The sequence below is a fragment of the Colossoma macropomum genome, unplaced genomic scaffold (genome assembly GCF_904425465.1).
Source record: "Colossoma macropomum unplaced genomic scaffold, Colossoma_macropomum, whole genome shotgun sequence".
Taxonomy (NCBI): domain Eukaryota; kingdom Metazoa; phylum Chordata; class Actinopteri; order Characiformes; family Serrasalmidae; genus Colossoma; species Colossoma macropomum.
The window spans coordinates 74906-90527 of NW_023494954.1; the positions used below are offsets into that span (position 1 = coordinate 74906).

At 38.0% G+C, this 15622-nt stretch overlaps 1 protein-coding gene across 1 annotated transcript; it reads left to right on the forward strand.

The window, feature by feature from the left end:
* Positions 1-2702: 2702 nt before the first annotated feature.
* LOC118800625 (deleted in malignant brain tumors 1 protein-like) lies at positions 2703-15009 on the forward strand. The gene is made up of 3 exons (XM_036560889.1): positions 2703-2943; positions 4096-4404; positions 14658-15009. The coding sequence occupies exons 1-3, from the start codon at positions 2703-2705 to the stop codon at positions 14966-14968; spliced, it is 861 nt and encodes a 286-aa protein (XP_036416782.1). The 3' UTR covers positions 14969-15009.
* Positions 15010-15622: the final 613 nt, after the last annotated feature.

Consider the following 15622-nt stretch of genomic DNA (forward strand, 5'->3'; position numbering starts at 1 on the left):
CAATGTGCACATGTTGCCCACAGTGTCAAATGTCAGCTTAAATCCAGCTGGCTGATGACTGTAGCTCGAAAAGTATTTGGATACTGATATTATTTGTTTATTTATTAATTTTGTTTACTCATATTATTTATTTATATTTGGATATTCATACTAAATGTTTGTGCAAAAAAAGCCAGTAATAAAAAGTAAATTCACATAAGTTTGTTGATATGTTTCATAGCAAAAATATAAGGATCTAATCTTACCACAACAATTTCAGTCTAAATATGCAGTAGTTTTATAGACTGATCTAACAGAGTTAGAGAACATTCATTTTCTTAAATGATTTAGTAACTAGATAAGTCATATACACATATATTCAGATAAACATAGACTTATCTTCATCTAAATATTACTTATTCACATTTGACATATTTGGAACTTTCCAAGTATGTGACATGAATACTGTGTAATAGAAGTTTAGAAGGTAAAGAGCACAAACTAATGACAAACACTTGCAATGTGTTTCTAAACAGAGTTTGTTACATTTCAGACACAGTACTGAGTCCTCTATCTTGTTACTCATGTCTCTTGCAGTTGCTTTATGAATGAGAGAATTGAGGAAAAACATATTACAGCTGGTCAGGTCAGCTAGAGTTAGGGTACCGTAATTTCAATATTTCTATATCATCTACTACACAGACAGTGTTACTGTAGCTGTAATGTATGTCAGTCTCAGCCTCAAATGGAGTGATAGACAGAAGTCTACACAATATCTTGTGGTGTAGGTTAATGTACACCAATCACTTTACATTAAAAAGTCTTTTATTTTTTTCAAACCCATATCTGAATCTGTGCTAAACACCATTAGATGTGTCATACCATTACTTGCAGAAACTATTTAGCTTAGTATGATATGCCAGATGGTGGAACTTCACAGTGAAGATGTTTAAACTTTTCTTTCCCACACTGGGAGCAACCAACTGTATTAGATGTGGGGGAGGGGGCTGCCAAGTTATTTTCATGTATATTACATATATATATATATATATATATATATATATATATATATATATACATACATACATACATATAGTATATATTAATACATATTTCTGGTATACCATTTGTAATGTCAGTAACACCAATATTTATGTCATTTCTATTGCAATATAATTATATTTTTAAAATTACTTTTTAATAATGTGTGAATTTATCAATATCAGTAATAATAGTGCATTCCATTCCATGTTCTCTGTTTTCTCATTTTAGAAGTCAGGCTGGTTGATGGTTCTCGTTGCTCTGGGAGAGTGGAGGTGCTTCATGGAGAGACCTGGACCACAGTGTGTGATGCTGACTTTGACCAGCAGGATGCAGAGGTTATGTGTCGAGAGCTGGGCTGTGGGCTTCCTGTGGAGTTGCTGGGAGCAGCTGCTTTTGGCAGAGGGGAGGGTCAGGTGTGGTCAGATGAGCTTCAATGTAGAGGAAATGAATCTCAGATTCGCTTCTGTCCAACATCATCTTCACTCAAACACAACTGCACCCATGAGAATGATGTGGGTCTGGTGTGTGCTGGTGAGCACTGAATTTACCTTAATAAACATCTTAATTTCATCTTCCCTGTGTGGTTAAATCTAACATTTTACTCCCTGAGGTATTTGATATCTTTCCACTCAAAAAGATTTTTTATATCAGGTTTTGATTTATAATAATGTTCTGAAGAGAATTTTGAGGAAATTTTAAATTTAATTCGTATTTTCTCTTCTAAAGGGGAAAATCTGTTCTTAACCAAGCATGCTTGTGACCTCATTCATCCTTTGTAAATTTCAACTGAATCACTGAATTTGGTAACTTTTTAGGCTCAGGTGATCCATCTAACTAGATTATTATGATTATTATTATTATTATTATTATTATTATTATTATTATTATTATTATTATTGTTCATAATAACTATTTAATCAATAGACAATACTGATGTTTTATTTTTATTCACCTTTTGTCAGAGTCGTTAACATATAAATTGACAGAGGCCTAATAGAACAATATTTGAAAAATGTAAAGACTAGAAATAGTTTGACATGAAAATGAGACAGAGATCTATAAAAGCAGATAAGATCTTCTTCAAATATAATGTAGCCTTACAGTAAATGGATATTAATAGTAAGAGAGGGAAGCATTTCCACTGTATTTTTCAAATACATATCATTTGGTAGCTAAAATGTTTGACATCTGGCTTATTAAATGTAATGTTGAACAAGCAGGAAATGAAGCAGGATGCATATGTGTGTTTATCATAATCTACTGAAAATAACAGAAGAAAAATGCAGGAAAAAGAGAATCTAAGAAAACAACAAAGAGTGAAACAAAACTAAAGAACCAAAGTAAGGAAACTTGAAAAATAATAAAACAAAGAAAGAACAAGATAAAAATATTTATTAATTATTAAAAATAAGCACAAGAATAAATAAAAATGCAACAAAGCTACATCTTGAAAACAACAAACAATGCCAAGCAAACACAAGACAAAAACAAGGGTTATACATACTGGGAAATACTAACAAGAAACACATGATCGTGATTACTGGGTTACACAGAAGAAACAGGTGAGCGGACAGAGTTAAGTAGGGAGCATGAACCCGAAACATACAAAGGCACATGGCAAAAGCATGAAGGTTAACAAGAAGGGAAAACAGACAAAGACAAGAACATGGCAAGACAGGATGGTGGAGCAATGCAGCACCGGGTCTCAGAGCACTTCTCAGTTCTCCGGAGCAATGGGACCAATAGCTACTTTGCAGGTGCTCTCTGGAACACTGGGTGGCACTGTGGGGCCAGAAACAGAGTCCAGCAAGTCAGGGAACTCAGAGTCTGGCAGGTCAGAGGCCTCAGAGGCCAGCAAGTCAGGGAAGGCTGCACATGGAGCCGACTGGAGCTGTCTTCGGGTGCAGGTGGAGAAGCGTTGTCAATAAAAATAAAACATTTCTTGTTTCAAAGCAATAGTAACATCAATAATTTAACAGTCATAAACTATATTGGCCCTTTTAACACATATTCTTCAAAAATGTTCTGTATTATTCTCTACTGTACATGTATTGGTAACATTTTACACTCTTGTGCAAAAAACATAGGCCAAGCCCAAAATGGCAAAATACTAAGATATAATGGTCTTAACAACAAATCATTAAACAAACAGATAAAGTAAGTTATTATGGTGTAGCTTTTCCCTTTGATTTCTTTAGAAGTGGGTAAATTGGAACAGTAAGAACTAAGCACTAATGAACAATTTATTTACGTCTATAATAATATCTAATTAAATATTATATAATACATTGTAACATTTAAATCAATGGTGCTAAATCATTTGCAAAAAATAGGACAAATATTAGAATTAAACCTCTTAGCTGTTAACTACTAAAGTCTCATGTTAACATTCAGTAATGGTTTAAATATTATTTGAGATAACAACTGAATCTCTTGATAAAAGTGGCAGGCTGTCAGATACCTGTATGATTCAATGGTTGCCAAAATTGCTCCTGGAATTTTCCTGCTCCGTATGTTTAGGTGATATACTGTTTCAAATGTTCAGGGCTGGATTGTATGTTTTTTTCAAGCGATGCCATGGAAACCCACTCTTGGTTGTCTGGTTGTTTAGCATTCTTGCAAAGCGATCATTAAACGACAAAAGTAGTTTAAGCTAACAGCTCCAAAATGAAACACAGATTTAAATGTTCAGATTTGAATATTTATTCTCTAAATTTATGTCATTGATACCTGAGTGAGCCAGAATGAACCTGTGTGGTTGTGTGTCAAATTGTTTAGACTTTCTCACTAAGCTAACACTAGCTTTCAGGGCTAATGTTTAATGGGGCGGCCACTGGACCACTCTAATGTTCAACCACATTGGCATTGCCGTGGGATGTAAGGACTGATGTAAAAAGTTCTCTTTCTCCCTTTTATCTCACCCTTATCTGCCCAGCTGACACTGGTTTGTCATTGACAGCTTGAGTTCAAAACGCTTACCATGGGTAAAGTCAGCCCTTAATGTAAAACACTAGAGTCATTTACAGATGACAACATAACAGGGAGAAAACGTTTTTTCTTTCTGTTGTACAGCCGGTGTGCGGCTAGTAGATGGAGACAGTCGCTGTGCTGGGAGAGTGGAGGTTCTTTATAGAGGACGGTGGGGAACGGTGTGTGATGATAACTGGGATATGAGAGCTGCTGCAGTGGTGTGTAGAGAGCTGGACTGTGGAGAGGCTATAGATGCACTGAGTGATGCTCACTTTGGTCCAGGATCAGGACCAATCTGGATGGTTAATGTGGACTGTAGTGGATCAGAGTCAACACTGAAGAACTGTAAATCACCAGGATGGGGTAAACATAACTGTGATCATTCTAAAGATGCTGGAGTCATCTGTTCAGGTATGCTGCTATATTTTCATATATTTTTAATGGTGTGGGAGTTGTGGCTAAATTATTGCTATTAACTAAGGTAAAAATAATTTGTAATAAAAGGGAAACAAATCCAGCAGGGCAAAATAGTATTGAATGTATATATATTTTATATATATATATATATATATATATATATATATATATATATATATATATATATATATATATATAAAATTTGATTACTCACATTTGGTGGAATTCTGTCTTAGCTGTTAGAACTTCTGTGATACAAAATATAAACAAAAACATTTACAAAGTTGAATAATAATATAAAAAGGTTTAAAGGAAAGATATCAAAGTTTAGAAAAAGACAACAGTATGCAAAGTGATATAAGATAATATGCAAGATAATATGAGAAATTGAGGAGATAAAGTCAAATATGCAGTACTATTAAGTTGCCTGAATGAAAACCAAGAATAGGAATAATTCTCACTACATATAAGATCACAAACAGCAATGATAAAACGTGTCTATCTGGAATTTACACCAAATTAGATTCTTGAGAGTTTACAGCATCTCGAGACTTGCCACCCTTCCAATATTGCAAGAGAAGCAGAAAGAAGCTTATATTAACACTCAAAAGTGTGTCCTTGTGTTCAGAGACTTTGCCCCAGCTGGTATATTGCTTTAAAAAGGCTCCACTTCGGGTATCAAAAAGGGCAGAAAGAGCTGCCAGTCCAGAAGTTTGCATACGTTGCCTCATCTTCTGATGGGTAAGAACTGCACTAAGTTCAAATTGGGGTCAGCTGAAAGGTCGGAAGCGACTCCAATGACTAGAAGTCAGAAAGACCTCCAATTCGCAACTTCAAAGAAAGCTTGAGGTGCTGTCACTATTAAGAGGATTAGGTGTGGGACACTCCTTGTCACACTTCTTCCACGTGGGAGAGTCTGGGGTCATCCTCCAGTCTTTACTGTGACCCTTAAGGTTTCTTTGTGATACTGGAAAAAAAACCCAAAAAAAACACATTATGTCCATATCATGCAGCTGGTGTGTCCCACAACTTTGAAGATCATTCCAATGTCTCTGGCATGATTTTACCTTTAAATTAAGACAAAAGATGGCATGTTTTGTATATTACACACACACTTAAGGGAAAAAATAAATTACACATCCCTACAACATCATTCCTTTTCACATTACATGATATGTCACATGATGCTATGAATATCCTTTAAAACGTTCGATTCGGTGCTGCTAATGGGAAATTACCTTTTTGTTAAAATGAGACACTCATGCTTTTTTCCCATTGAACTCTTTATATCCATTGAATTGCTGTGTCCTGTCGCACTTGTCCTGTCTCCATCTTGAAACTATGAATACTCTGACTCTGTTCTCTCTTAATATTTCAGGAGTCAGGCTGGTTGGTGGTTCTCGCTGCTCTGGGAGAGTGGAGGTGCTTCATGGAGAGACCTGGTCCACAGTGTGTGATGCTGACTTTGACCAGCAGGATGCAGAGGTTGTGTGTCGAGAGCTGGGCTGTGGGCTTCCTGTGGAGGTGCTGGGGGCAGCTGCTTTTGGCAGAGGGGAGGGTCAGGTGTGGTCAGAGGAGCTTCAATGTAGGGGAAATGAATCTCAGATTTACTTTTGTCCAACATCATCTTCACTTAAACACAACTACACTCATGATAATGATGTGGGGCTGGTGTGTGCTGGTAAGAAATATATTTTTCATAGTTGCTCTTGTATTCCTCTAACTGACCCCATGTTTGAAATTCATTTAGGATATTAATTTTCTGTCTGCAGCTCTCTGGTTGTGCATGAATATAGCATCTCTCTGCACCTCTCTGCCTCTTTTTATGTCACTCTCATTTGTCTCTTGTGTATAGGCAGCGTGCGGCTGGTGGATGGTGGCAGTCGCTGTGCTGGGAGAGTGGAGGTTCTTCATAGAGGACAGTGGGGAACAGTGTGTGATGATGGCTGGGATATGAGAGATGCTGCAGTGGTGTGTAGAGAGCTGCGCTGTGGAGAGGCTGTAGATGTACTGAGTGATGCTCACTTTGGACCAGGATCAGGAAAAATTTGGATGGTTGATGTGGACTGTAGTGGGTCAGAGTCTACACTGAAGAACTGCCACTCAACACTTTGGGCTAAACATGCGTGTAATCACTCTAATGATGCTGGAGTTTTCTGCTCAGGTAAGTTACTCTAAATCACAATTACTTAATACAAAAACCAGTCAGTCACACAGTTATAATGAACATTAATTTACCCCTTTTGCGCGTCTCTGAATTTATAAATTATTTTTAAAATCCTATACGTGAATATTTGTAAATATACTAACAAACTTGTAAGGTGTAATGGAAACACCAAAGTAAGTAGACACCAGAAGACCTTTAATGCAGCTTGGCATCTCTGAAACTGTACTGGAGAGATGGACCACCATTCTTTCAAAAGATATGTACCTCGGTTTGTGTTTTGATGATGGAGGGGAGCCTGTTTAACACAGTCTGAAATCTCCCACAGGTGTTCAGATTTAGGTGACTATGCCATTAAGCCATTTAGTGAACCCTAATGCCTTGTGGATGGGAGCATTTTCATCCTGGTGGAGACCACTGCCATCAGGATTAAAATGTTTCTTCATAGGATAAAGGTGATTAGCTTAGTATTGACTTGCAGTGACCCGTCTCTCTGTGGGGACAACTGGACTCAAAGCATTCCAGCAAAATGTTTGAGTGTCTAAAACACTCTAAATTGGTCTAAAAACACATCTTCAACAGGTGGTGCAATCATGTTTGGGTATAAAAGGACCATACATGAAAGGCAGAGTTCTTAATGGCAGAGGATGGGTCAAGGCCCACCCCTTCGCCCAAAAATGTGTTAACAGTTTTAGAAAAGGAAAAGCACCATCCCTTTTGTTACCAATACAAAGTTCCAAAGCCTGTGTCTGTCATGGTATGGCGGTGTATTAGTGTGTCTGTGAATCACAATCAGAATCACTTTATTTCACCAAGTAACTTATGCATACATGCATGTGCAGCTGAGACATATAAATCAATGACCAACAGCTGTTTTAATCAATAAAATGAAAAAATCTTCAACCATGTGTCATGATAGGAGTAATTTAACCTATTTTTGCACTCGTTAAAAAGGGGTCAAAGAAAAAACAAAGTTTAGTTCAGTCTCAGTTCTTGGCCGTAAGGTCGGCTATGGTCAGGGAGTCAGCTCGCCCAGAAGGTATAAAATACCACCCACACAAAGGCTAGCTTGCAATAGATGGCTTATTTATTGATTAATTTTTAAAAACAGGGTAAATGATGCATTAAATGATATTGATACCAAATGGGGCACAGATATGAGGGAGTCACCTGATCTGAATTTACTAAAAGGAACAAAAACCCTGCAGAAAACTAAACAGGCACCAAACTGAGCATATGTGAGAAGTGCTTTGCCTTAATTTCTCAGTGAGTTGTCAGTTGGAAACACTGTCCTTGGTGTGGAGTATCTGCTCGTTTGGTACTTCAGGCAGTTACTTCTACCCTTTGCGCAGTGAAATATGGACTATAAAAAATGTGAGATAACACGACACAACTGTGGTGGTCAAAAGGGTGGAAGGACACTCTCCTTTTAGCTGCCTCTGAAAGAAGCTGCAGTAGACATGGTTTCAGCAGATTCTGAGAGGAGCATTTTAGACTCACTCTGCTCCACAGGCAAACTTCTCTGAAGAGTGGACACCAGTTTGTTTCCACTCCCTCTCTCTCACTGTCCAGACAGAAGGTTCTGCACCTGAATTACCTCTGGCCAAACAATAAAAATTCTTAACTCTATCAACTTGCTAGTAAGCAAAAATATGATCTGGAAAAGAAACACTCAGTCTCTTAACTTCTTGACTTTCTCTGAAGTTGTCTTGACTTTTTCCAAACTTCTTTTTGTACTCTTCCTTCTGAACCAAGTAAAACTCTGGATTCTAAGTTGAAATCTACCTGAAGCCACTCTTTTCGGTGGAGACAGGACAGGGATGCAGAGGTTCTCGTGCATCATGTTAATGAATATTTAATTTTTTTGTTTAACCACGTCAAGTTGAACAAGTTTTGTCAGTGACACACAGTCTCTCCTTAATTCACCACAAAGTACTCAAGCAAAATAGATAAAAACAGTAGTGCAAAGACAATAGACAAAAGCACAAAGACAGTAGGTGCATACACAGTGTATACAGATATGGGCAGTAAATGTGGAGTCAGAAGGCAGAATTTAAATCACCCACTATAGTTATAATACTATAATAAATAAATTATAATAAATATGTAAACTTGTGCAGTTTACAGCTTAGGTGTTTATAGTGAACTACGGAACATAAATGGTCATAAAGATCGGTGTGGTGTCAGTTTTTAATCCTTTGATGGTCTGGTATGCTAGATTCACTGAAGACTCTCTGAAGAACAAGAGGTCAGTACTTGGAGTGTAGAGGCTCTTACTGAGCACAGGGGAAGATCTCTGTTGTTTGAGCAGCAACAACTTGACTGTTGCCCATCTCTTTGGATTTTTAAACTCTTTTAAAACTAAGCTATTTATCTGCTCTGGGCTTAGAGGCTCATGTTTAATTTTTAGCTTTCCCATCTGTCTTTGACTTTGATTCTTTGATATTACTGGAGCTGGTTTGATAAAAGTCAGCTTAATCAGAGCTGTCTTCACTGTCACTGTAAAAAGACTCAAAGAGGAAGACTGCTCCTCTGTTCCACACCTGAAATCTGAAAGGGTGGGGTACAATCCTTTCTATTAGCCTGGTTCAGCAAGTAATTTTTCTCTAGCTTTCTAAAGCAAGTCAGCTTCAGCTTGGAGGACTGATAAGAGGCACATTTGTAACGGAGCATTACTTTGTTGATTAAATTATGTTTCATAAAGAATTTCTTCAAACACAATTTATTTAACATTTGCTTTAAGTCACCTTCAAATTAGCACTCAGACTAGTCATGTGATCAACCTAAGAAGAAAAAGAAAATTAAACAGGTGAAAGATTAAATTTCTCATCTTTGTGCTGTTTTCAATTGAATATACAGATCAATATACAGATCTGCTTTCAGTTTTCATTTACATTTTGCTTACTGTCCCAGCTTTTTTAGAACTGGTTTTGTACAGATTACATCTCTTTATGGGATTTAATTTTATGTTGACAACTGCACCAAGAGATATTCCTTGGACACCTGTGACAAAGCAGATAAAGATTTTGATTCTGATTCTAAAGTAACAGTCATTGAATGGCTGCTTTTTACTACAGTTTCCAGCCCAGTTTAATGTCTTTATCAGAGATCTAAAAGCAGATATCACTTTAGTCACTGTACCTTTTGGAACACTAGTCAGTCTTTGTGAGTGAAGCTCCTGCCATCCATGCCTCTTTCAAATTCACTGAGATCAACTGCATCTGCTAAGCATTTTAATATGTCACAGAGCATGGTAGGATTTGGACTACTGGGGTGTCTGATAGCCTAGTGGTAGAAAAGGTGAACCAGCAACCAAAGGCACATGTTTAAATCCCAGGACTGATTAGATATATCTGGTTGTGCAAGACCACCCTTTGCCCCAGGTGGTGCTGCTGTAGAGTCAGTATGGGACATAACATTATTGCATCATAACAATACACCAGTCTGGAAGCATCTGCACTTGTTATGGGTTTTCCTTTAATTTGTCATCTGTCTGTATGTCCCAGTATTTGCTGTTTTTGTTAAGGTTCATTACCTAATATATTTAAGGTCAAAAATTTCCACTAAATACTTTGTCAATAATTTTATGTTAGTTGTCATTAATCATCGCTGTGAAATGTCCTCTTTTCTCCCTTGGTAATATTTCAGGAGTCAGGCTAGTTGGTGGTTCTCGCTGCTCTGGGAGAGTGGAGGTTCTTCATGGAGAGACCTGGTCCACAGTGTGTGATGCTGACTTTGACCAGCAGGATGCATAGGTTGTGCGTCGAGAGCTGGGCTGTGGGCTTCCTGTGGAGGTGCTGGGAGAAGCTCCTTTTGGCAGAGGGGAGGGTCAGATGTGGTCAGAGGAGCTTCAGTGTAGAGGCAACGAATCTCAGATTTACTTCTGTCCAACATCATCTTCACTCAAACACAACTGTTCGCATGACAGTGATGTGGGACTCATGTGTGCTGGTAAGAAATGCATTCACAATTTATCTATAAATTATATTTTATTTCTTTCTTTTATTTGCAAGCAATTTTTCTTTGCATTATTTAAAGGTTATACTGCAGCATTATAGAGCTGTCTTTCAGGTTTTGTGTGGTGTTCTCTCTCTCTCTCTCTCTCTCTCTCTCTCTCTCTCTCTGTTTTACAGTCAGTGTGAGGTTGGTGGATGGTGGCAGTCGCTGTGCTGGGAGAGTGGAGGTTCTTCATAGAGGACAGTGGGGAACAGTGTGTAGTCGTGGTTGGGATATGAGAGATGCTGCAGTGGTGTGTAGAGAGCTGGGCTGTGGAGAGGCTGTAGATGCACTGAGTGATGCTCACTTTGGACCAGGATCAGGACCAATCTGGATGGATAATGTTCACTGTAGTGGATCAGAGTCAACACTGAAGAACTGTTCATCTTTAAAATCAAGTAAACATGACTGTGATCATTCTAAAGATGCTGGAGTCATCTGCTCAGGTAAACTATATTCACATATTAGAAATAAACTGACTACAGAAAGATTTTAAATGATCAAATTCACATTTTCTACCTATTAAACTTTATTGTCTATAGTTATGAATCATTCTTACTTATTACACACTTGTTTTTTTATATATATATTTTATTACAGAAAAGCATTGCAGTATTGTTTGCAATGATGAGAGTAATGACCAATACAGAAACAGCAAATCACAAGGTGCAACTGTAGCCGCTACACACAGTACAGGCCAGTGAAAGAAGGTTACTTGGAAATGCTTCAATCAAAGTTTCAGTGAACTCACAATATTGAGTAGAATTGGAAAGCAGATCATCCCAGTTAAATAATCCAAGTACAGGTAGCAGCAGGAGGACAGTCACACTGTCAGAACAGAAACTCAGGACAGAAACTCCGGTTCCACGAACCGGAAATAGTGCATAACACATGAATACATGAATACAAAAATAGTCTCCCTCTCTTGTCGGCTTGTCTTTGATGGCCCCTTCCCTAAGGGAAACTCAATGTTACAGCTGCAAGGCACCACAGCAGATGGTGGGCTGATGGTCAGCTCTCAGGGCCAAAAAGGGACTGAGCAGTCCAGGTGAGCCATTACTGTGCACAGTCCCACCCAAACTCACACTCAACAAACTACTAAATAGTGCCTACTCACCAGCAGCAGATGTCATAGGTCCTCCTTAGCATAGATGGGGAAACTGGTTCTCCCACTGGTATTACTGTGAAACACATCATTCAAATACATGCAGTCCTTATCATCTTAATAGTAATGTTTTTTTTGTTACAAATTTGAAGCCAAAAAGTTTTGAATAAAACTACCATACAGAAAACAATCACATACAATGTGAAAAACTTTAAGGTAAATTTATCTTATATTTAATTTACTGATGTCCTACCATAAATACATTTAGAGTAAAGATCAGAAAGGTAACTAAGTTGGCTTTTCAAATTATTTGCTGACAGCTTTTGAGTCAAGTCCTCAGCATATAACACTAATACATGAGACTGGAGAACACATGACAAGTCCTCAGCATATAACACTAATACAATGAGACTGGAGAACACATGACAAGTTATCTGAGACCATTCCTCCATACAGAACCTCTCCAGATCCTTCAGATTCTGAGGTCCACACTGTGGACTCTCCTCTTCAGCTCGTTCTACAGGTTTTCTGTAGAGTTTAGGTCAGGGGACTAGGGTGGCCATGGCAAAACCTCAATTCTGTGGTCAGTGAACCATTTTTGTGTTGATTTTGAGGTGTGCTTTGGATCATTGTCCTGCTGAAATCTTATATATCTCAGTCTGGTTATTAATACATTTAAATCTCTGTCACTGGCAGTTCCCAGCATTGCCACTAGAATGCAATATCACATCCTAACGTGACTATTTTACATATTAAAAATGCTTATACAACACCAAGATCATTGTCCTGCTGAAAGGTGCAAACTATGGCCCAGTTGGCTGAAGCAGTCAGGTTTTGATTTTTTTTTTCTGCTGATACCTGTGTTACCATGTATTTGAATAAATTGTCCAGGGCCTGCCCCACAACATCACAGATCCAACTTCACAGTGGCAATGGGGTACTTTTTTGCATAGCTGTCTTCATGTACACATTAAACTTGCTGGTGTTTCTTGCCAAAAACTTCTATTTTGGACTCATCTGACCATAGAACACAGTCCCACTGAGAGTTCCAGTGATGTTTGGCAAACTGTAGGAGCTTGAGTTTGTTGGTCCTGAGCACAGGCTTTCTTTTGCTAAACCCTGCTTCAGTTAGATTTCACTGTTAAGAATTTCTAGGGGTACATATAGATTAAAAAAACAACAAAAAAAACATATGTATATATATATATATATATATATATATATATATATATATATATATATATATATATATATATATATATATATATTAGAATGGCTAAGATATTGTAAAAGTGGGATAAGATGAGGTAAGGAGAAACACTTTCAGAGTTCTGCACACATCCACCAGTCACTCTACCATGATCATGGCACCCTCTGTCGTAATGGTTTGGTTACCGGATGCTACCACACCTTTGTAAAAGACATCGCTTAGCGCTGATAGAGAAGACTCCCTCACAATGTCAAGCTATCCCTTTGGGAATGGTAGGCCTTCATAGCTAGTCAATGAACCACTGTAGCCAACCACTCTCGCCTTGGCCTATGAAGCAAGCACAACCTGACAGTGACCACTGCACAGGTCCGGGGACCTGAGACACTGTGAGTCAGCAATGGTGTCGAGGCCATTGTCAGTGCAAGGCAGAGAGTATGTATATGTTTTGTGACCACAGTGAGCCACCTGTAGTCCACACAGAACCACCAGCTGCAATTTTTCTTTTTCACCAGGACTGGTAGGACTGCCCACTGGCTACAGGTGGTCTCAATGGAACAAGCCACAGCGATTTCATGCACCTTTTAAACAATACAGCATTACTTTTAAGGCAGTATTTTCCTGCATTTAATTATTTTTTTCCTTACATGAAAATATCCAATAGTAAACCTAAGAAATAACCAGTCACATTTTTTTTTTTTCTAATTTTCACACAATTGTTACTGGTGGTATAATGTGTTGTATACTGAATTAATATATTTCTTCTATGCAGTCATCAAAAATCTTATATATCTCAGTCTGGTTATTAACACATTTAACTCTGTCACTGGCAGTTCCCAGCATTGCCACTAGAATGCAATATCACATCCTAACGTGACTATTTTACATATTAAAAATGCTTATACAACACCAGTTTAAATACTGAGAGCAAAGACAAAAACAAAAAACAACAGTCATCAATGTATTTCAACATTATTACTTTATTGTAACATACACTGTAATGTTGTTATATTAGTGCAATGTGTATTGCAATATCAATATTATAACTTCATTGTAACATTTGAACTTGTACTTTTGTGTAATATCCAAGGTAACATTGTCATTGTGACATTTTCATGCATTCACTAACACTTGTTTAGCAGTCAATGACTCATTCACACTGAGGTAACATAAAGGTAACATTTAGGATAGAGACAGACTGTAGAAACATCAAATAGGGGCCTACACTGAACAAAATAAAATCATAGAGGTAGGCTTCAGAACTAAGTGCACAACTAGTTTGTGCATCACTGCTTTGAAATACGATCAAGTCAGAACTACTGTCAAACAGGTCATACACGGAGAAGCAAACTAACAGACTGGAAGTCTCAGTAAGCCTCTGTAAGCAAAGGCAACACTTCACAAAGTGTAAACAAGCTGAGGGGGTTTATGTAGTGGAGGTCTAAGAAAAACTATATCCATTTACAAACTGAACTGGAAGAGTCAGCATCCTGGCTCAACAGACACACTATTACCAAGAAGGTGTAAAAGGGCTGGTAGAGTAGCAGAGAAAGGAGTCATTGCACTAGTTTAAGTGCTGTCTTTATAAACTGTTCTAGAAATGCATTTATGGATCTTGTGTACTAGTTGCTGTGTACACTTGCTGTGTTATACAGTATTAATTACATTAAATAAGACAGTGACAATGTTCTCCTAAAAACATTAGTATAATTTTTTTAATTTAAACTTGTGTACCTTTAGATGTCCTTGAATTATCTTTTCTTGCAATATTTCAGGAGTCAGGCTGGTTGGTGGTTCTCACTGCTCTGGGAGAGTGGAGGTGCTTCATGGAGAGACCTGGTCCACAGTGTGTGATGCTGACTTTGACCAGCAGGATGCAGAGGTTGTGTGTCGAGAGCTGGGCTGTGGGCTTCCTGTGGAGGTGCTGGGAGCAGCTGCTTTTGGCAGAGGGAAGGGTCAGGTGTGGTCAGAGAAGCTTCAGTGTAAAGGCAACGAATCTCAGATTTACTTCTGTCCAACATCAACTTCACTCAAACACAACTGCTCCCATGACAGTGATGTGGCACTAGTGTGTTCTGGTATGTGATTTATTCATTTATTTATTTAATGCATGTAGAGTGGTATCAGATTTAAACACATTAAACACATTTCATGTTGAACCAAGTTGTATTATGACTCCTGATTTGGTCTTGTCATCAATATACTCCTATATTCTCTCTAACTCTTTCTGTCACAGACAGTGTGAGGTTGGTGGATGGAGACAGTCGCTGTGCTGGGAGAGTGGAAGTTCTTCATAGAGGACAGTGGGGAGCAGTGTGCGGTTGTATCTGGGATATGATTAATACTGCAGTGGTGTGTAGACAGTTAGACTGTGGGAAGCCACTGAGTTTGGATCTTGCTGCTCCAGGATCTGGACCGATCTGGATGAGTCATGTGGACTGCAGTGGATCAGAGTCTACACTGAAAAACTGTGGATCACTGGGATGGGGCAAACATAGCTGTGTTCATCTTATAGATATCGGAATTCACTGTTCAGGTATGTATCAATCAATTTTAATACAAAATCCTACTGCTTGCAGAAAAGCTACACAGAAGCTTAAACAACTAAATATTTTACCAGATTAACCAGTCTTACCAGTATTTAATGTGCACATGCTTTGCCTCTACTATAGTTTCCATTCTTTATTGCTTTCAGCTTTTCAAAGAAATATGCTTGTGAATACTTTTAAAGTTCAGTCTT

Bases quoted from the DNA above. Each gene is read 5' to 3' on its own strand.
- LOC118800625 (XM_036560889.1), top strand. From the start codon at position 2,703: ATGGTGGAGCAATGCAGCACCGGGTCTCAGAGCACTTCTCAGTTCTCC. The intron at 2,944-4,095 runs GTCAATAAAAAT...TCTGTTGTACAG, and splicing joins GGTGCAGGTGGAGAAGCGTT to CCGGTGTGCGGCTAGTAGAT. The intron at 4,405-14,657 runs GTATGCTGCTAT...GCAATATTTCAG, and splicing joins TGCTGGAGTCATCTGTTCAG to GAGTCAGGCTGGTTGGTGGT.